Source organism: Molothrus ater, chromosome 5 (genome assembly GCF_012460135.2).
Source record: "Molothrus ater isolate BHLD 08-10-18 breed brown headed cowbird chromosome 5, BPBGC_Mater_1.1, whole genome shotgun sequence".
NCBI lineage: Eukaryota > Metazoa > Chordata > Aves > Passeriformes > Icteridae > Molothrus > Molothrus ater.
The window spans coordinates 45,005,384-45,027,666 of NC_050482.2; the positions used below are offsets into that span (position 1 = coordinate 45,005,384).

General features: G+C 40.7%; 1 protein-coding gene across 1 annotated transcript in view; it reads left to right on the top strand.

Annotated features, from left to right (window-relative positions):
- Positions 1-4,250: 4,250 nt before the first annotated feature.
- The window catches only part of ELK3 (ETS transcription factor ELK3), a 36,160-nt gene continuing 18,127 nt past the window's right edge, over positions 4,251-22,283 (top strand). The window contains exons 1-2 of the mRNA XM_036401093.2: positions 4,251-4,629; positions 21,442-21,650. Coding sequence (XP_036256986.1) covers positions 21,444-21,650 — 207 coding nt within the window. The 5' untranslated portion in view covers positions 4,251-4,629; positions 21,442-21,443. The remainder of the gene's footprint in view (positions 4,630-21,441; positions 21,651-22,283) is intronic.

The following is a 22,283-nucleotide window of genomic DNA, read 5'->3' on the forward strand; positions in this document are numbered from 1 at the left end:
ATTCACAGACAGTCACGAGGGACTAGACCAGGCTCCCTAAGGGAAAAAGAAGTCCCTGGGAAGACAGAAGAGGCTCCTGCTTCCCTGCCAAAGTCCTACCATCTGTACAGTATACTTGTCTCACAGTGTAAAGAAGCACTTAGCCCTTCTCCTGACTCTGACAGGAAATATTTTAGGTTAAAACTTGCAGGATTTCTTTGTTTCAGAAAACGTGACATTAAGTTTTGAAGCTTTTGATGGCAACATGCAAATTTTTTCCCACTAATCTGAACCAACTTTGAACAAGAGGTTTCTCAAGAACAAGCACAGTTCGGTTGATGTCTGCCATCACCTCTTCTAAAGCCCACAATTTTACTCTAGATAGCTCAGCAAAAAGCCCAGGAAGAAATGCTTGTGGGAAACACTGTGCAACCTTGTCCCTTGAGTTTCCATGGATTTAGAGTCAGTGTTATATGCTGGAGCTACAGTATTGCACACAGCACTTTTCTTGCCAGTGAAGCTGCCAGTGAGATGAGATAAAACTGAGGATCTGACCACTTTGTGAGCAGTGTGGATCCCCCAGGGCTTTTTGCAATAATGAAGTTGTTGGCTCTAAAGCCTGTGCTGGTTCAGCTACAGGCGAGTGTGAAAGAGAAAAGCCAAACCTCCTAGAGCAACATTCATCAGTATTGATGAAACATTTGCAAAACATTTAAATAATATGTTGTGAATGGCAACCAAGAGTCTTACATGAATTAGACTGTCATTTCAGCTCAGGCAATTTGTTTTTATTTACCCAGTTTCCAAAATTCCCTGGAAAGCCTCCTGTAACCTGTCAGGTGGTTATCCAAGTTAGAATTGCTAGAAAATAAAAGAGGAGAATGGTTAGGAGTGTTTTTCCCACAGAACTATTGTGTTTGTTGTCCTAAAGGCAGACACAAATCTGAAGCCTCTTCACTGCAGAGCCTGTAATCTAGAAAGAAATAAAAAAATCATAGAGAAGATGAAACAATGTATACATTCATTAAATATATTAGCACTTAAAATATTAAATGAAACAACAATTATTTCTAACTGCTTTCAACTTTGTTCTTGATAATTACATGTGATTATAAGCATCTATGTACACTTAAGGAAAATTGTATACCACAAAGTGACATTACAATTATATAATTTAATTTAATAATTTTATTACGGAGGGACTCAAGGCTCAGAGTGAAATTAGACTAAAACCTAGGCCAACCCCTTTATGAGTCTCAGCCTGAAGAGCTTTAAACAGAGATCTAGAGGACAGCAAATCTACCTTTACTTTTTTGTTTCCTTCTCTCAGATTGTTTAATTACAGCAGCACATGAGATTTATGAACAGTTTAAAAATGCAGGAGAAACAATCTGAAAAGACAGACAAAGCCTGGTTTCTTAATTGATGTAATCTAATAAAATGAGGCAGAATTATAGTCACTATTCTTAGGAATGCTTTGGGGCAATTTTTTCAGCAGGAGTGGTTTATAAATACAGGCTCTCTTACAAATCACACTGTCTCTAGGTAAACAGAGACATCCTGGGTGCATATGTTTGTTCAAGGATTGCCTGAACCCATCAGATTAGGACTTTCAGCAGCAGTAACCTGCCTTACTGGTTGAAGGGAGCTGTCTCAGTTAAACTTAGTCCTTTGGGAGTACAACAGCTGTTGTCTGGACCAAATCTGAGCAAGGAACAACAATTTCCAAAGCTAAACCCTCAGATTTTCATAGCTTGAGGACAGAACTAAGGCTTCACAGTTAACAGTTGTAATGATATCATGTGCTGATGAATGGATGTGAAATGAGACACAGAAGCTGACTAGTGACTTTGCTAAAAATATAACCAGCATTTTAATAACTATGTCAACTGACAAGTTTTTTGAAAAACAGAAGAAAAAAGCTCCTACACAACACAAACATACTGTTTTCCTCATTCATCATCTTGTATTTTTGCATCAGACAATTCTTAAGGTTAACTCAAAGTGTAGATTAATCAAGTCAGGCAGATATTGCAGAGGAGAGTTTCAGCAATCATTCTGTAAAGCACAGTGTTTTTATCAAGACATAGATGTAGCTTCCAAAAATACTTTTGCTATGACATCCATAGTGCTATGACCAGTAGCCCCGGCCAAAAGCTCCCATTTTCTTCCACTTCCTGCAGAGCTTTCTGAATTGCTTGTGTTTCCAACACATCCTGGTGTCTTCATTCTGTTAAACGAGTTCTGCACTTTTTACTCCAGATTTTGCAGTGTAATTATGAAAAGCCTTCATCCAGTAGTCATCTGACCTCCACCACGGCAGCCTTATTTAGTTTTCTTACCTCACTAGATTAAAAAAAGTTTTGTGTTGCAAAAAAACACACACATAAAAAAATGGTGCTGTAAACAGCATAGGAAATTGGAGGAAAAAAAGGTTTTAAACATATTTCAGAGACATAGTGTTATTTGTAGAAGAAAAGAACTTGTACTGTTTCTGAGAGTTTGTTCTCTAGGTCTCCACACCAACAGCTGGTCAAGGCAACTGTGGTATATCTGCTTCACCTCTTGGTCAGAAAGACAATAAAAGATAAATGTAGAAGATGAATACTGGTGCTCCCAGCTGTCAGTCCAGCGTTTCATTTTGATACCATACAAATTTCTCTGACTGCCCTGTTTGCAAAACTGTGTCTTCAGCTGTAGTTCCCTAATAATCCTCACAACTTAAACTAGTGCTAGCAGCAAGGACTTTATCCACTGTACATTTAATCTAGGAAATATACTATCCAAAATTAAAGATTTCAATGCTTCTTTATTTAGAAAACACAAAATGAGGCTTTATCAGACCTCGTATCTCTATTCTGAAATTCAGAATGACTTCCAAAAAGGAATGATTTAAGAAAACTAACAAAGTTCCATTATTTGGTGTGCTGGTACCCAGCTATTCTTGCTCCTCTATGGCATGTTAGAAGACAAGAAGGAAGAAACCTGATGGACTTCCTCAAGAGACTGAATTTGATCCTATACCTCTGTTCAGATGCTATTGACTGATGTTGCTGCTGTGACAGTTTCTTTAACTCCATCCAAACATACTTGTGTTCCCAATGACATTGCAAGCAACAAACCAATAGAGTGATAAAAATAATCACAGCTTCTATGTCAGTGCTCATCAAAAACAGTCTGAATAGAAGTTACAGTGCTGGAATGATAAACCTCATTACTATTAAAAGAAATAGCAGTATTGGTTTTGAAGTATTATGCCTTGAACATCACTGATGTTCTAGGAAGACAAAAGATAATGTCACTTACCCTGAAAATTTCCAAATAAAGTTATAAATGCTGATATATGAGACACGAGAATACACAAAATTTATGTAAACTCCCAATACTGGAAATGTGTCCCATTTAATAAATCCAACCCAATAGTTTATATCTGAGGTCTACAGCTTGAAGGTCAAAACCTAAACCTCAATCAGCTGCCACAGATCTGACTCTTGAGATGTGATGTGGAGCTGCAAGATCCAGCTTGTGTTTGATGATTTGCAATAGGAAAAGGGGAAATAATTTTAAACTAAAAGAGCATAGGTTCAGACTGGATATAAAGAAGATGTTTTTTACAATAACAGTGGTAAGGCACTGGCACAGGTTTTCCAGAGATGTGGAGGTGCTCCATTCCTGGAAACATTCAAGGTCAGGTTGAAGCAGTAGCTCTGAACAACCTGATCAAGCTGATTATGTCCCTGCTCGTTGCTAGGGAATTGGACAGGACAACTGTCAATGGTCCCTTCCAAACCAAATAAAACTGTTATTCCGTGATGCTATGATTTGAGTGCTCCTTGATTTTTAACATGTCATTTCCCTCGATTTAAGTTGCTGTACCATGTTGCACGGCTTCTGTACTTTTCTGTCCCTGCGAGGTTCAGCTTGGGAGGGTGGCCAGCGAGTGTCCAGCGAGCTACTGCATCCCACCAGCCCCTGAGCCCGCAGTGACCCCACCACAGGTGCCCAGCGCTCCCCTCCACGGTGACCTCAGCCCCAGCACGGCGGCACCAAGGCGGCCGTCTCTCCCGGGCCAAAGCCGTCACCATCCTCCGGGATGGCCAAGGGGTTCACAAGCATCTCCCCGGGGAAACGCGGGTGCATTTTGGCCCAAGCAGCTGGGGCGGCCGGCGGGAAGCTCCTCCCTGGGGGTGTAGCACAGGAAGGGGTGGCGGTCGGGGGAGTCGCGGAGCTCCCGGCGAGCCGGCGGAGTCGGCGCTGCCCGCTGTACTATGCGTGTGTCTTGTGTTACAGCCATGCTGCACATCGGCGGCCAGAGCGAGGGGCGCGGGGAGGAAAAGGCTGTTTACACAGACTGCAAACCGCCCGGGGAATAGTGCGGGAGAGGAAGTGAGCCGGGCCGCTGTCTGCCTGCCCCGGCTTCCTGCTCGCTCCCTCTCACGGGCAGCGCTCGCACACACACACACACACACACACACACACACACACACCGGCCCGAGGGGGGGAAAAAAGGAAAAAGGGAAAACAAAATCAGGATCTCATTACTAGAGCAACAGAGAGCCTGCAGAAGACTGTCAGCATGAAGAATCAGGGAATTTTACTCAGCTCCCTCTAGACTACCAGGAGAGAGCGGAAAAGTCCCCCATCCGCTGGGTAGGTACAAGTGCTGCTGCGCCCGCCCCGGCTCCCGCAAAGTTTCGGGGGCTGCGGGCAGGAGAAGGGGAGGCCGCTGGTGGGGTGGCAGCAGCGGGGACAGCCCGCGGGAGGGAGGTGAGGCTGCCGGACACCGCGGGAGGGGGCTCGGAGCCCCGCACGGGGCCGGGGAGCCCAGGGGTCCTGCCCCGGGTCGGGCCCGGGCAGCGCGGCGGTAACGAGGCGGGGGGCCGGCAGTCGGGGGCCGGGATGCCCGAGGGAGCTCCCGCCGCCGCAGGGGCCCCCGCCCCGGTGGAGGGTTTCCCCGGGGGCCCCGCTGCCCCCCGGGAGCTGCGGGTGCAGGTGAGGGCACGGGCCGCGTGTGTTTGTGTCGGGGGCAGATGCCGGAGGGTGAGGAGCGGCAGGGCCGGGAAGGAGGCGCCGGGGGTCGCGGGGAGCCCCGGGACCCCGTTCCGCCCGCAGCCCCTCGGCGGTGCCGGGGCGTTGCGTGTCTCGCTCCCCGCGGTGCGGTGCCGGCTGGCGGTGCCGGGGGCCGCCTCCTCCCAGCGTTATCCCGGCTACGGCGTTCGGGGGCCGTCCGGTGCCTGTCAGGGCGGCGGGGGCGCCGCGGGGTCTCCGGCGGCGCTGCGAGGCCGAGCGGGGCCGCGGAGGGCGCGGGGGGAGGGAAGGGAAGGCTCCTGCAGAAACTGCAGAAGGGGCTTTAAAAAAAGGGGAAAAAAAAAAAAAAGTGTCGGGAGAGTTTCTGGCTTGTCTGGAAACAGCAAGACTAATTGCCATGCGCTTCCGGTTTGAAACTGGCAGCAGACAACATCTTGAAAATGAGTCACTGCAGCTCACAAAGAAACTCTGTGGTTTTCTCCCTCTCAGGTTTATGTATTTGCTCCTTTTTACAGTTTCCTTTGTAGTCTTCTGCCTTTTCCCCGGACCTCCCCCCACCTTCTTTTCTTAGCCACCCCCTGCCCCCCGACCCCTTTGGCCGACGTGGATAGTTTCCACCACCAATTGAAAAAAAGAAAAACACAAAAAATGTTTGTAAGGGAAGGGAAAAAAAAAAAGAGAGAGAGAGGGAGAAAGGGAGAGAAAGTGGAGAGTTGTTGTTGGATCTGGCTTTGCTGAAGGTTAGAGGGACTCTGATGCTGCAGGGGGAAAAAGTTCCCTGAATTTTCCACTGGCTGCAGGAAGAGAGCCCATTTAGTCATGGCTAAGTAATGTCTGCACACACACCAACTAATCTCATTAGGAGTTTCCGTTCCCTAACACAGGAGGGTTTTGTGAAGCTCTGTCAGCCTTTCTAACGTTGCAGTTGAAAGGGAGACAAGTTACATCTTTATTTACTTAGGAGTGTAGTGCTATGACAATTTTATATAATGTAGCATCTTTTAGGTCATGAGGACTCCAAAAGTCAATCGTTGCATTTCATTTCAAGCCGAAAGTCGTGATTCTTCTCGTATTTTGCTCATACAGACTTTTCAATTATTTCAGATTAATTTATGCATAAATATTTCCATCGGGTGAAGCATATAAATGGGGTAGCAAGATGTCTCTGTTGTGATAAACATGTTCTGTGCATGTCTGACAATTGCATGTAATTGCAAAGTTAAAAAATGTTGAGCCAAGATACTGAGGTGATGGCCATATTTGAAAAATATATTTACCCACATAGCTTTCCTGGGGTGGTGCTTTTCGTATGTAGTTTTGAAGTGATTTTATACATACCAGTTTTGATTTAGTGGTTTGTGTAATTACTTTATGATGATTTGCTTTCATAATGGTCATGAAAGAAGTCTATGTTCAGAATTACAAAGATTTTTGCCATGCCCCAGCAATCTTTAAATTAGAAGCAATAACTTTTTGCGGAAAAAAAAAGTCTGAGCAAACAAAGAAAATGGATTCTTGCTTGCAAGTGGATTTTAGCTGAAGGAAATGTCAATAAATGAGAATAAAATTGTATGCATTAGGACGTAACACCAAGCTACTTACTTGAATTATCATGTGATAGCATTAAACTAATTTGCAAATATTATGCAAAAAAATAGTGCTTGCAGTATATCACGTGTTTACCTCAGAGGATCTGCAGTGTTTCTTGCACTTCCTATGTCCAAGTGGCACAGAAAAGTTCTTCATTAACATCATTTCACAGAGGACTTTTATTAGTGGATTAGTGACACAATCTCCAGACACAGATGTCTCTTGATTTTCTCGCAAGGCAGTGAAGAATTTTTAGAATAGTGTACAAACCAGACAATGCCTAATCTCTGTCTCAATCAAATGCAGCCATCAGGAAGCAAGGGATTATTTTTCAGTTTTGGAGGTTTATTTCTTTTGTAAAATTCTCAGTTTTAGAGAAAGAAGTGCAATACTGAACATAGTGTTCAAAAAGCTGTTGAATATGTTATGGAGCAGTTAGTGTGGTGTTCAGCACCAAAACTTACTGAGGAGTGTTTCCTGGCTCTCACTATCTCTCTCAGAAATACAGACAATAAATTGCTCACTTATTGTGTTAAATATTGCTGGAATTTCATGTGCTGTCTACTGAATCAGAATAGATGAAGCACACACATTCCTACATACTTACATACATATATATATGTAGTTTACCCACACTATATTTGTTTTGTGTGTTGTGTTTGTTCGAGATAAGTGTAAAACATTTTGATGTCCTCAGGAAAACAGATGTAGTAGTAGTGTACTTCGTGTTGTGTGTTCTGTGAATTTGAAAGGCTGAATGAGAAGTAATCTATAGATGTGTTAAAAATACAACAGTTCTGAATGGAATAGAAAAAAAATATCCAGATATCATGTCATGCATGACAGTTTCCACTCAAATAATAAAAAAAGTATTAAAGGTGCTTTTATTGTAACTATAATTTTATTCTTCACCTGTCTAAAAATGTGTTAGGAGTATATATTGTCTGCTCAGTGTTACAATCATTGCTTACAGCTTGATTTTTCCTAATCAGCTCTGTGAGTTGTTCCTAAAAAGAAAAAAACCACTGTCTTATATCCTTTCTGATATCACCAACTCCACCTAGATGCAACAGCTGAAATAAGCAACTCAGTCTCAGGGGAGAAACTCAGCTTCAGCCTTCCTTGTAACTGTTTATAACACCACACACATGGACACTTCCATATGTAGAAACAAAAGTGTATTTTGTTGTATTCATTAATGGTTCTCAGTGCTTACTGATTCACAGTGGTTCTTTGCTCCTGCTACTTAATGTTATTTCATTAAACTTAAGCCATAGGAAGAAATCAAGTATATCACTCCAAAGACTGAAGTATTTCCCATTTGCTGTGCATAAAATTCAATTATGTAAACTTTGCCTCCTTCATGTAGTGCTCTTCTTGGGATGGAGGTATTCATGACAGAGTTATTCTTAGGGGCGGCTATTATTGGTCAAGTGAACACAAATATTGGTCAAAAACTGGTTCTGAAAGAGCACAGAATGAAAGTCAAGATGCACAGAGCTTGTTGCTTGCTCTGAGGCTCATATATTTGCATGTAGGAAGGTAGCTATGTGCAACACAGACATGGAGGTCCTTGAGCTGTACAGAAAGTACAAATCTTAGCCTTGGGAAAGCAATCACATCACAACATGTTGCTTCAGAAGACAGAAATAGGTATCAAAATAAACAGACATTTGGCTACTAAAGATAAGGGAGTGCAGGATAAGGGTGGGAGCACCAACACATAGTTACTTGTGATGCATGTATTTATTAAAAAGGATTTTAACTAGTGAGTTGGTGACATAATTTAAAATTTGTAAGTTCATGTAGTTACCATTATCTCTCTGAGTGGTTCTCTGCCATAATGCTAAATAATCTAAGATAATAAAGAACTGATAAATGAGCTAGTACTTCCTATAAAGATATGTCAGGTTGAGCTCCTTTGTACAATGAGGTGATTTATCAGTCCATGGCTTTCTTCTGGTGGAGATGGCTTCCGTGCACGGCACGCCTGGGTGCTGCTGCTGGAATCCATTTTGGAGCTGTGGCTCTGATTATAGGACAGTTATCCTGGGCCAGTTTCAAAGAGCACTGTTGGTTTGGAGCTGCTGTCTGTGCTCGCTGACCACACCCAGAGGCTCATGCCACAGGCTGGCCCTGATGGGCCTGTGGACGTCGCCTTGTATCCTTGGATTGATTCACCCCAGCGTTCTCCTCGGCGTTTCCCACAATGGGGAATCTCAATATCTTGAATCATTAGACAGATGTTTACTTCATCCGTGGCTTGTTAAATGAATCAACGAGGATTCTGGAGGCTGTTGAGAGCTCTTGAAAGACCAAATACATTCGTTCTCATGTTGAAGAATGAATGATTAAAGATTTAGTCATGATTTTGAGGAGAATGTCAAGGTGTAGGCACAGGAAGTCCATCTCACTGCACCACAAAATACAAGGCTGCATGGATGGAAATAAAGCAGATGAAGCACAAAGTGCCTCTCAGCTGTGCACTTCAGAAAAATAAATTCATCTTTGTCCTTAAAACTTTCTTTAACACACTGTGATTTTATGTGCCAGCAATTGTATCACATTTCAGGTTCTTACGGGTTTGTTGTTAAGAGTGGATTTTAATTTAAAAGCTCTTTGAAGGACACTTTCAGCTTTTCCAAAAGCAAGAACTAAAGAAAACACCTGCCAATGAGCATGGGTACAAAAATATCACAAAGACACTACTTGGCAGCTAATTCAATGCCAGTTACTAACTGTATAGTCAGTTCTGCATTTAAATTTTTTATGAATACTGTGGTAAGTTTTTTTGCACTACCAGAATGTACCCTGGAGCTGTCGATCTGCTTGATAGGTGTGATTCCTGGGTAGTATCTCATATTATACCAGACAACTAAATATTTAAGTAATATTTTAAAGTTATATGGCAGCTAAGAATATAGGAGGCCAATTTTACCATGCCCTAGGCAGGTACAGCTCAGCTGAAAATGATAGGGGATTTTTTTACTGTTAGGGAGTTCTCAACACCATGTCTGATTTTCGGCTGCTTGCTCAAGTGGCATTGCTGTGATTGTCTACAGCACTGGGGCTTGTCCTTCTTGTATCTGTGGATCCATAGTTGTTTCTGAGCAGTTGTGCCCACAGTGGTGGTGCTGCAGTGTTTCTGCCTCACTGTCAGGAGAAAGGTCCACTAACCCCACATGCATGGGCCGAGTGTTGAAAACCGTTCAAGTGTATGATGGCAGTTACAGACAGGACACCTATGGACTTTTGAGATAAATATCAATCAACTATGTAAAGAAAGGTTTTTGAAGACTACAGCGTGTGATCTGTCCACATCTGAGCAGTTAGATACAGCTCAGGATCTTCAGGACAAGAGTCTCTGTAGGAAGCCACAAACTTACTTTGTTTTGATCTTTTAAAGCGCTTAGGCATGAATTTACTTTTGAGTGTGCCAGCACTTCTGTTAATGCACTGAGACTAGGTGCATGTTAAATGTAACTAAGGCACTGCTCTTTCTTGCTCTGTGAAGGGTCCTCCTAGTCCTCCATAGCTCTAAATTTTGCAGTGTCAGGATGTACTGTGTGAGTGATACTGCCCATTCCATGGCTTCCCCCAGACCTATTTCAGAGAGTCACTCCAGTCATGTCTGTGTCTCTGCTTTCCCATTTACTACCCAGTATTTGAAGATTCAGAATGTAACTTGGATGATCTTTGCAAATACCATGTTTACTACATGTTAATGTGTTTTGGCTCTTGTGCAAGCAATACTGTCTTAGTTTTTTGAGCTTTAAAGTATACAATTTTCTTATCTTGTGGCTCCTAACATGAAGATCATTTGAAATAGCATAAGGAGAAAACTCATGTCTTACACATTGTCTTTTATTTTTCATTGTTATTAAATTATGTAATGAATAATACATAATTTTTTATTAATATTACCAGTCATGCAAAATTGGTAAAAGTTTTCTAGGCTCTAACCTAAGTATTAAGTCCAAAGTCCCATTAATACTGTTTTACACGATGGCTCTTTTTCTGAAAATATTAGTGAACGAGCAAAAATGTTTATGTAAAAGATGCTTTTGCAGTTGTACACAAAAGGGTAGACTTGGACTATAGCCTTCATCTAAAGGATCTAAATGTTTTCAATCAAGTGTCCTCCTATAAGTTTCCCATCCTTATTTTGCAACACAGCTGATAGTTCATCTGGAAAACAGATTTCTATTTCACATCCATTTGCCTCTAATGTGGTGACAGCACCTCTTTACTATGTCTCTGTATATTTCTCCTTTTAGTTGTTGTTTTTTTTTAATGAAAATTGATCAGATGTGTTTCAGTTTAGGCTTTTTGAGAAGGAAGCTAATGTGTGTTGTTGTTTTTAAATGTTTATGTTGTGGTAGTGTTGAGTGGCCTTTGCTGTATCAAGTCACAATACAGCATAAACAAAAAAATTTATAGACTGAAGTACCACTATTATCTCTTCCCAGCAATTAACAGTAATTCATGTGAAGAAACAATCTTTAAAAAGCATTTAGAAAATAAGAACAAATTCCTTTTGCAGCTCAGTTAGTTCAATCTGGAGAAAGTTGACTACCTTCAGAGAATTTCTTCCATGCTACACTAACATAGCTGAGATGGGAATGTGGGTTTGGATTCTGGATATAGACCTCTGTGAAGTCTGGTGACTCAGAGCAGACTCAGAGCAAGTGGCGTGTGTGGTCAGTTCAGCAAACTGTGAATGTGCAATAGGGCTGGCACAGAAAGTATGACTGCAGCACTCACTCCTTCAGGACTGCCACTTCAGTGATAAAAACCCTTACAGAACAGAGCAGTTGGATTCCCTGGGAGCAGGGCACAATAATGCTGACTGTGCAGTCTCATCCAAGTTGAGAAGAGGGAATAGAGTCTTTGCATTTTATTTAAATGTGTAATTTTATACAGAATTCAATAGGACACAGGATTCAATAGGACAGGATATAAGTCAAAATAGTGGCTGTTACGTATCCTGAGCAGCAGAGACATTGACAAACCACTTGGTGCATTGATGGCACTTCTAAACATGTGCAATCTGAGCACTCTGCATACAGCAAAGTTTGCTGTAATCATTGGAATAGTGTCTCATTTCTCTCTCATTCATAGTTTGCAGCAGCTGTGAGAATTAGTTTAAGCACACAGGAGACAGTACAGGGCAGTGACAAACAGCTCTTCTCCTGGCTGAGATCTCATGTATTCCACGATGCATTCTGTGGGGTATCCCAGTGTTTAATGAATGAAGTTAGGTGAAACATGTAGGTCCTTCCTTGTTGGTGTAGTAGGCAAGTGAATAATGTCAGGAGATTAAACTATTTTAGTTGGGTTTTGGTTTAGCTTAGTGCATGATAAACACAGAGAACTTTGATTAGCACTGAGAAGAATAGCAGATCTTTGAGATTTTTATGTGTAAGAATAGTTATTAATTTATGTTTTTACTATGAGATAATAAAAGTACAGGCCTTGGCTAGTGCTGTGACTCGTTGCTCATTTTTTTATGGCTAAGGAACTTACATTGGCTTGTGCTCCAAAACCTACTGCTCAAGATCTAATGTTTTGGGAAGAGACTGTCCAAGTAAAATGATTCCATATTTGTAGGTTACCATCTGCTGAATTCTTTACACCATTTTTGGTATAATGCTATAACTGACTCGCCTTGCAACATGACAATATGCAGGTAAGCCTGAATGTTATTTAATAGTTCAATGGCTCATTCTGCTAAGTCAGCAAATTCTGAAAATCCAGTTTGCATGGTAAGGCAAGTCTGACTACCAGTCTATGCTGCAATGATCTTGCTGTACTTCAGGGTTCATGAAAATTGCCAGCCACCTTGGTTTTCCTTAACAGAACTCCAACCGCTGTTGCCTGTCCTTTTGGCCAGTTTCCTCTCTGCTCACAGCATGAAAAAGACGTGCTTTTTTATCTGAGTTTTAGTCTAGGAAAAATCAGTGGCAAGGGGAAGATTAGTTTAAACATCTGAATATGAAATGTATTAAAGCAGCATTTGAGACAGCAGATAGTAATAGTACACAATTTAACATATTAGAGCCACTGAATAATTACAAAGAATTTGGTCTGTTGTTTCAAAATTGAAAATTTTAGTACTTCGTTTAAAGAAGGGAGTACAGATAAAGCGTTTACATTTGGGAGTAATCATCTCTTGATATATTAAGTAAACTTTCAGAATAGCTGCTGTTCCTGGAGGTTGGAACCTCTGCTTCTTCAGCTCTGGAAACATCAGAAATTTTATATAGGACAGTCAAGTAATCATGATCTGTGTCCTACTGATGCCGACAAAAATATAAGAGGAAGTCATATGGGAAAAATAAACATACAGGACTGGTTTTGAAAGCAGGAGTCCCTCAGATTGCAGTGTAGCATGCTGCCAGCGTGCCACAGATGTGCACCACATGAGCAGACAGAAGGCAGTGTGAGGAGTCTGCACTCATTTTATGTCTGTCCCAAGGTGAAGGGTTGGAGCCATTACAGATTTATGTAGTTTTGTTTATGGCTAGCTTTAGAAATAATTGAGCAGGTTATTTTTTAAGCCTTCACAGGGAAGCAACTAGCCATGTTTCCTCCTGCTAAGGGCTTTTACTCCAGTGGGATTAAAGCTGTTTCTTGAACTGCATCCTTACAGAAAATGTGCAAACACTGGTGTTGTAGAGGCGGTGTCATCACACCTCTGCTTGGCAGGCAACCAGTCCTTTGTTTTATTAGTTTGGAGAGTGCAGAACTTTCTTCCTTTGGACATTTGCCTCCGCTTTTCTTTGACTTAGGTAAAAAAATTAAAAACTGCAAACACTGTATTACCAAATGTACCTACTTGAAGCATTACTGGACATATGTGTGAGGTGTGAGTACTTTCTTCTCTGTGGTGGAACTTGATGTTATCCCTTAATATTTTGCGAGATTTTGCTGCTGTCTCTTTTGTGTTGCTTTTAACCACAGGAGTCTGTTTATTTTTTTTAAACGTGCTGGGCCATAAGAGTGGGTATCCTTGCTTGAGAAGGAGACCTTGTAAATTTTTACTGTAAATAATCTTTTTAATTACAATTTAAAGTAAAAAGATGACTGTTACGCCGGAGTAGCAGAGTAGTCATACCTTGTATGACTCTGTTGAGTAGATCGTCCTGCAAAAGCCTCTGTGTTTTTTTGGCACATCCTTAAACCAGTCTGTGTTTGTGTGGCAATATTACTGTAGTTTTGCAGTAAATTGGAACTTGTGCGCTGGGGCACCCCTGTGGCTTTCTCTAATGTTTCCACTGGGTGGTGCTGCAGGAATTCCTTTTTTTTTTTTTTTTTTTTTTTCGCTTGAATCTGCATTTCCCAGAAAGACGCCTCTAAAATATAATAGGAGGAAGTCCTGATTTAGAAACTTTTTGCAGTTTCAACACAATGGAAGGACTTGGAGGATGCTCTGACAGGAAATGTCCTGGTTGCTGGATGTGGAAAAATTACCAGCATTCTGTATCATACACACAGTTGGTTCCCTAAAGTGTCCTGGGTATGGATTGCACCACTAGTTAGATTTATTACCTTTAATAGAGAAAGTTCTGCCTCAAATGAAACCAGGTATATTTACACACTTAGTTCAGAGCTTATTTTTTCAAGCCCAATTAAATTAGCAGTAAAATCTCCTTTGATGAATATATGAAAGCTTTCTGAGTAAACAATGAATATTTGTTTTTTCTCTTTTCTGGCAGAATCACTAACTCCTCACCAACCACATCCTATTTATCACCCTTGAAACATCTCTGTTGAGAAATAAAGTGTTAGGACTGACTCAGCTTTTTCTTTCAAATAGTTCTGAGTAAACATTTGGGCAGATTTGGCAACTGTCTGTAACTTCTCATGATATAGTCATAGTTATACAGATGAATTTTCAGTGAAAAATGTTATGGCTGACTAGTTTTTAAATTATTTTAGGAAAGTTTCTTTTGTTGACCGACACTCCTGCTTCTGTAATTAGAAGAAAAACATGTACTTCAATTTTTAATAAAAATGAAAATAGAAAAAATGAAAATAGAAAAAATGAAAAATAGAAAAAATGTCCTAGAGGATTTATAAGCTCTTAAACTTTTCATATTGACATTCACTTTAGAACTGTGTTTAGGGTGTATATAGACACTACCTTGTTCTGTATTTTGTCTGTTTGTACTCTTGGTATTTTATATAGCATGGAATTTATATATGGAATTCTTTTGCCAATTTCCAGCAAAAGTTTTTTTTTTAAATTAGTTTGTAACTGTTTATTTTCTAAGTATTAATGGACTTTAAAATTAATTTAGTTAAGTAAAAAAAAAAATCTCCATTTCTATTATTGAGAAATGGTGGTTAAAAAATAATGGCAAAACAGTCACATTCTTGCACATGGTATTGCAGCAGTCCTCTCAAGGGTTAAAATGAACCTGAGACACTTAGAAAAATAAAACCAGAGCTGCTGTTACAAACTGGGACAGATGTAGGAGGCCAGGTTTCCTGTGGCCCATTTTCCAGTTTCCTGGCTGCAACCTGCAGAAATAAAGGAAGCCAAATGCTAACGTGAATGAGAAACTAACAATGCCCCACGTCACGCTGCTTGGAGAAACGTGCTGGGCAGAATTGGGATACAAAACCAGAAAATGGACGTACAAAAAATGTACACACATTTTCCAGAGTAGCTGAAATGGTAAAAAAAGGCATCTGTTACTGAGAAATGCTGTGTGCTTGCAAAAGCACCCACGTGCCTGTAAGGGAAATGTAAGTGGAGGTGTGTGCCTGCTGTGATGGGGCATTCAAAAAGGAGCTGGATCTTTTGCAGCTGCTTTGGCTACAGAAGGAATCAGCAGTTTCTTCATATGCTAAGGGAAATTAATTTCCCTGCCCTGACTCAGCCTCTTAATCCTTTTCACATACACATCTGATCACCATCTTTCTGTGACTACCTACATGGCATAATGCTGGCTAACACCTTTTATGTCTTCCTGATTTAATTGGTCACCAGCTGGTTATTTGCAGCCTCTGGGCACCCCAGCCAGGCTGTCCCACTCAGCTGTCCCTCGTCTGCCCCAAATCCCCGGACCTGGTTTATAGCTCAGGCTCCCAGATGTTCCTTTGCAGACCCTCTAAAGCAAAAGGGACTGGTTTTGTTCCTAATGCCTGGAGGGATTCCTAGTTTTAGCCTTCAAAACTTGTTCAATCAATGTTGATTGTCCAGGATCAGCAGAAAAGGCTGTAGGGGAGCTAACATGAAGAAAAAAATGCAAGTAGGAAACCTGGACTACTTCGGAGAGCAGAGCTGTGTTACATCTGTAACATAGTTGTGTGAAAGCTAAGGACCTCTGCAGAAGTCCTGAATTGCTACAGAGCTGATTTCCAGCTTTTTGCCTTTTATATGTGGCTGTTCCTATGCAAGAGTCCTACAAAACTTAATGCTTCAAGGACTATCCTGCTTATCTCACAGTTCATGTCATAAATCTTTCCAGTACTGAGATTTTGGTTAGCTGGATTTGTCTCTGAGCCTCCTGGTTTTCTACCGCTTTGACTTAAAGATACCTTGCTTATCTGTTTTATTTTGCCCAGCAGGTTAATAAATGTATTTTTGGATCTTGATGCCACCTTACTGACTGACATTTTATCACATGGAATTTCATATGTATTGTCTGTTAAAAAATGAAAAAGCTTATGCAGCTCATCAGCACATATATGATCACATCTTAACTATTTCTAGTGCAACTTGTATAATGTTTTCATAGTGGTTTTTTCATGCTGGTTGGAGCCAGTCTTCATATGCTAAAGGGGGAGAGAGTATTTGGCATGTAGGCCCCTTGCCTAAGTGAGGAATTTGGGTGGACCCTTTACAGGAATATCATCTCTCAGACAGGACACTTTGCTCGATGGATGTCTCTATCCATTTCCATTATCCTCTTCAGGGAGAGCTTATGGTGTTGACTCCACTGCTGCTCCAAGTTTGGGCATTTCTGTTAGGCCCTCAGTTTGGTTGAAAAGGAGCAGAATTACCAGCACAGATACTCTGATTTGCTGCCTTCTGGCATCAGACCTAAACTTACAATTTGGTGTGTGGAGGGTGTGGTGTATCACACTGATCATGCAGTTGCTAGGGTTTGTGTGGGGGGAAGCACGTTGCAAGGAATGTAAATTGCTAATGCAGATGATGTCAGTGTGGTTCCCTGTCACAGCTGCCAGAGAAACGGATTTTCAGAAAACTCAGTCCTGAAATAACATTTTGCTGTCTAACACAGCATTTCCAAGTATAATTTCTTCTAACTATGCCCGTGATTATTTGCATGAGCAGTAGTGGAAGTGATCACAAAATAAAATTACTAGGCTATCTAGGTCAGGTCAAACTAGCAAATTTTGTTTCATGGCTTAGAAAGCATGTTTGACTGTCAAATGCATTGTATAAATATTTTAAAAATGGTAAGATGGCAAAATCAGATATGTCAGAGTTAATGGATTAAAAAATTGACTCTTTTGTGTGTATGAATTTTGATTAGGCTTTCCATGACACGGGGTATATGTTTCTAACATAGGTTGTGTTTCTCATTCTGTACCATTGATACATGTGACTATCTAAATAAGGGTTTTTTAAAAACTATTTTTTCTGCTAATCCATGTAATTCAGTATGTGGTTCCATGTATTATTTATTGCTCTGCATTCAAATCTTGTACTGAGCACAGAAGTAAGAGGAATATTTATTATTACTATTTAATAGTAATAAAGAGTTGAATGAAATGTGGTCACTGTAGGAAGTGACCACATCCTAACAACCCTTTCTGTCAAAGTAAGGCAAGACACTGAATTCCCTTTGAGTCAGTAAAAATTCAAAAGACTTGGAAAATACATAAATGAAATATAATGTTTTCTGAAGATCTCCAACTCCTCACAGTCATAATTTATTATGACTTTTAATACAGGTACCAGATTTTTGGTTGAATTACATATCTTCTAATAAATCCAATACATCTGTGTCGTGATTCTCTTGCTTGACCACTCAAATGGGGCACAGGTTAAGCCCTGTGTGGCCATTCTGTTCTCCCAAGGGGACAGTTAGTGCCTTGTGGAATTCAAAACAGTTCCCATTGAGAAAGGCAGGTTAATAAATCTGTTGGCCTGATTGGAAATTAAATATTTTGTATCAGTTATAAAATCCTGTCACTGCAGAATCTTAGATTTTTCTGTTGTTGTGGGCCGAATGGGAATTTGCCATGGGCAGAATGGGAGCTTCAGACAAAGTTTATTAGAGAAGCCTTCTCTCTGAGTCATGGGGTGCAGAAGGGACCCCTTTGCTTTCCAAACTCCTTCTCAGAGAGGAGTCCAGGCAGAGGATCCTCCTACAACTATTCCCCTGCAAATCACATTTTACAGAATGGAAATGAGATTAACACCAGTTTACCAAATTCAAGAAATCTGAGATTTTACTTCACCATATATACTTCGACCAAGGCTTCTGTTATAGGTAGTTACAGCTGTGAATAGTCAGTGTGACTCAGACCTGCACACCTCAAGTTGGGTGGTTAGAGTAGACCATACAATTAATGATCAGCTGAAAATGTAATTAGCATGATTTGCCACTTGTAGGAGTGATACATACAGTTGCTGTACAAGCAATATGGGAAGCTTTATACAGGAACTCAGTGGCAGATGGAGGGATGAAGCACAATGCAGCATTGAGCTGTTTTAATCTCATTTCTGTAGGGGCAGACTTGGGTCATACCAGTAGAAGATTTATGCATGTACCAACTGAGCACATTGATGCTGAAGTCTGAGGTACACAGGTCCTTGATAAAGCCTCTTCAGAGCCACAGGCTTGGGAGAGTTTGTGGTCAGGCAAGATAGGGTTGTGAGGAGCTGCCTGAATCTAATCCCACCACAGCCATCTGCCCTGGGTCCAGCACCCGGAGTGACCCGCAGAGATTATCCATGGATCTCAGCTGGAATAACTGCCACAAAAAGGTGGCAGAACCCTTTTATGAGATAACCTGATGGGAATCACCCCTCCTTGCTCACCAGGACCTATGGTTTGTGGAGTGAGTGTTCCTGTAGGATTCTCTCACCCAGGCTTGTGCTGTTCATGCACTTCACATTATGCCTGTGGCTGAGTCACCTTGAGTGCCACACTCAGTAGATAAAATGGAATCCAAAACTGTTTACATTTGACAGATGATAAGCATCAGAAAACAGGTTCATCATGGAAAGTGTAGTTAGTACAAAGTTAGCTGCAGATTACCTTGTGAGCTTTCATGGGCAGAGGTGAATGGGGATGGAGCAGGCTGCAGCAAAATGTTCTTCACTGGGCGTTCAGTTCCACCTAACCTCTCTCCAGAGCCATGAGTGCTGAACTTGTACTTTAAGATCTGGGTGAGAGAATTGTGTCTCTGAGGTATTATACTGTTTTGGGTGATGATATGGTGGTGAAGTTTGTATTGGTACTTCCATAATTCTCAACCCTCTTTAGTTTCCTCAGCTGAAGTTCTGCTGACAGGTCTTTGTAGCATAGGACACATTTTAGTACAATTTTGAAGAAAGATATTTATATGGTACTTAAAATTTTCCAGAGCAACAGAAGTTCTGTTTGTGATTTCTTGTTAGGAGGAATTTTATGATGCAAGTTAAAATTATGCAGGGTATGGCTGCAAAATATGTGATGTACAGAAAATAGAATTATTTAGGAGGAATATGATTGTATATAAATACACCTTTTTAGCAAAGTCAATTGCAAAACTTGCAAGTATTAGGAAGTATATACATATATGATGTGTATCTGTATACTTATGATGCCAGATTAATAGGGACACTTTATTATTTATGAAGTTATAGATAAATAATCTGTTAAAGATGCTAATGTCTGCAAAGAGGGTGTAGTTTAAAGGAACGTTTAAAGGCTGTAAAGCGAGTAACTGTCAGGTATATTTAATCCTAGCTATGAATTTTTTTTCTTGCCTTATTTTATGTGGGAAAGGATTTGTATAAAAGTGCAATGAAGCAAATGCAAACGTTTGAAAGTGCCAGACCTTCCATATAGGCTGTTCTGTTTCCAGGATCCCTGACAGTCCTCGGAGCCTCAAATGACCTTTGAAAGGGCTGCGTAGTTATGGTGTCACTCAGCTGGGCATCAGTGGTTTTGTCTTTGTCATTCAGACAGGACTCTCAGTTAATTAGAGAAATGAGGATTTTAAAGAGATAATAAAATCATCATCAATTCTGCCAACCCCTGTTTGGCTAGCTTACTTAAAAATTATTTGCACCAAAACATAGCTCCAAATCCTGTTTTTCCGCAAAACTATTGACGGTGTTCTCATTAACTTTCTTTACACTAGTAACTTAGCTCGCGCAATTTATTTTTCTTTATACTGATGAACCTTATGCACGGTGATGGGCAGACCTGAAGAGGCAGCTGTTCCCGCCGCTCTCCTGTTCCCTGCCGGGGATAGCTGGAAGTCTTGTGCCCTCTTGTGGTACGCACATCCAGGGAAGCGGCAGCCAGCCAGCCTGGCATCCTGTCCGTGTCATCTGCTAGGGCACAAACAACACTGCATTGGGAAACAAAATGAACGAGGGCGCTAAAAATCCTGAGCTTGTCTGGATAAAGACAAAAGTACCCATTGTTTCATGCACACAGGTAACTCAGGTAATAACTAGACCCATTAGCACCATAGTCAATTAATACCACAGCAATAAGTCTCTGTGACATACCATATCCAAGAGAAGAATCAGAAGAGGCAAAAAAAAAAAAAAATTGATCCAATGTTAACATGATGAGGCTGGGAATGTTTTTGAAAGTGGGTGAAAATCTCATTTAATATTTCTGTAGTTTAAAAGGTCAACTTTAGCTGCATCTTCATTAAAATGATAAGTTGTTAGCAGTGATAATGCTCCCAATTTTTAAGTTGTGTATACGCCTGTGCTGAGTTGGAATGTAGCCAGCCTTCAGTTATCCTTTTATTGTAGTGCCTGAACAAAAGGTTTGTTCTAGGGAGGGCTCAGTAGCACAGGCAGTTAGCAGAGGAAAAATATATTCAAACAATCTTTAGCAGAGAAAAAAAATTAAACCAGCCTCAGATGTGAGACTCAGGCACTGTTAAAAATGTTCCTAATTCTCAGTTGTACCTTTGATAATGAAAGAAAAGATCCCCATTAAAGAGAGGCTCTGAGTAAGCATCACTTACTTTACTGTGCTTAAGTGTACTGAACTTCCAGCTTTTCTAAAAAATCAAGAATGTCTTTTGAGCTATTTGAATTGGCAAACAGAAACAGCAAGAGTAATTTGAGGCCCTGGAAAAAAACCAAAATAGGCAAAGGCAGTCTGGTGGTGGGAGGGGGAAGAGATGTAGCTTCTGGTCCTGTAATCAAAGGCAATTGCTCTGGTCTTCCCTCATCCTCCCCTTTTTCACAGTGATGTATCTGAACAAGTCCAGTAAACTCCTCCTGGCTGTAAACAGCAGGTTTTTAATATAATAAAATAGTGGATAGTCATGTTAAGTCCTTTTCTCCCTGCCTTATGTGTTCCTTTGAAGAGTGATTGCTGACAATGACTGGTGTCACCAACTGGTGGTGACCTTGTATAATGTGAACTTTGTGGGCAGTGCTTTTCTAAATACTTCCTCTATTTTATGTGACCCTTCAGAGAACAGCAGTGGGGAAAATACTGGAAAAGCAGTGGAAGACCTGTAGGTCTTGTGGATGTTTGGTTGTGAATGATGTGGTAGCTTCCTTTTCTCAGTTATGTAGGATGACTCCTGCATAGAGCTTATTACTGACATGAGTGTTGGGTGGAACACCTGCTCCCAAATGTTTTTTACACTGTTGCTCTCCTTTGTCCCTTCTAGGTATGGAGAGTGCAATCACACTGTGGCAGTTCCTTTTGCAGTTGCTGCTAGACCAGAAACACGAGCACCTCATTTGCTGGACGTCTAATGATGGCGAATTCAAGCTACTCAAGGCAGAAGAAGTGGCTAAGCTGTGGGGACTCAGAAAAAACAAAACTAATATGAATTATGACAAGCTGAGCCGGGCGCTCAGATACTATTATGACAAGGTAAATTTTGTTATTCTCATGCACACTAAGAAAATAGAAATGCTACCAGTTAATATTTCTCCTCTCCGAGTAAGCTATTCAGAAGTTCCTCTAGCTAGTCAAGATCCTAGAAGGAAAAGATTGTAGAATACAAATATACAGATATTGTAGAACACAAATCTTGCATATTCACGTTTCTCAATTTTAGACTCCAGTAAATTAAAGGAATTTCCAAACTGTTTCCGCACCCTTTTTTTGATGAATATTATATTGGTTTTACTAATCGATATTAAATCTTTTCAGGATTAGTTCTCCTTAAATGGATATTTTTCAATAAGATATAAAAATTCCAAGTTACTAGGTTTTACTATTTCCTATATTCTTGAAGATTAAATATTAATAAAAAAAGACTGTTATAGATTTTGTATATTATAAAGGGGAACTTCATAGCTGTGCTTGTTGGCCTGTTTTCATCTTGATTTTCAGAAAAAAGGGTGAGATGAAATTATACAGTGAGTAATGCCAGTGTTCAGCACAATTAGGGCATGTTTGCTGCCTGCACAAGGCAGAAGAAAGTAGATACTGTTTCTGGACTGACCTTAGAGTGCTGTTCTTGCAGGGCACATTGCTATGCAGTCAATCTAACACAGTGAT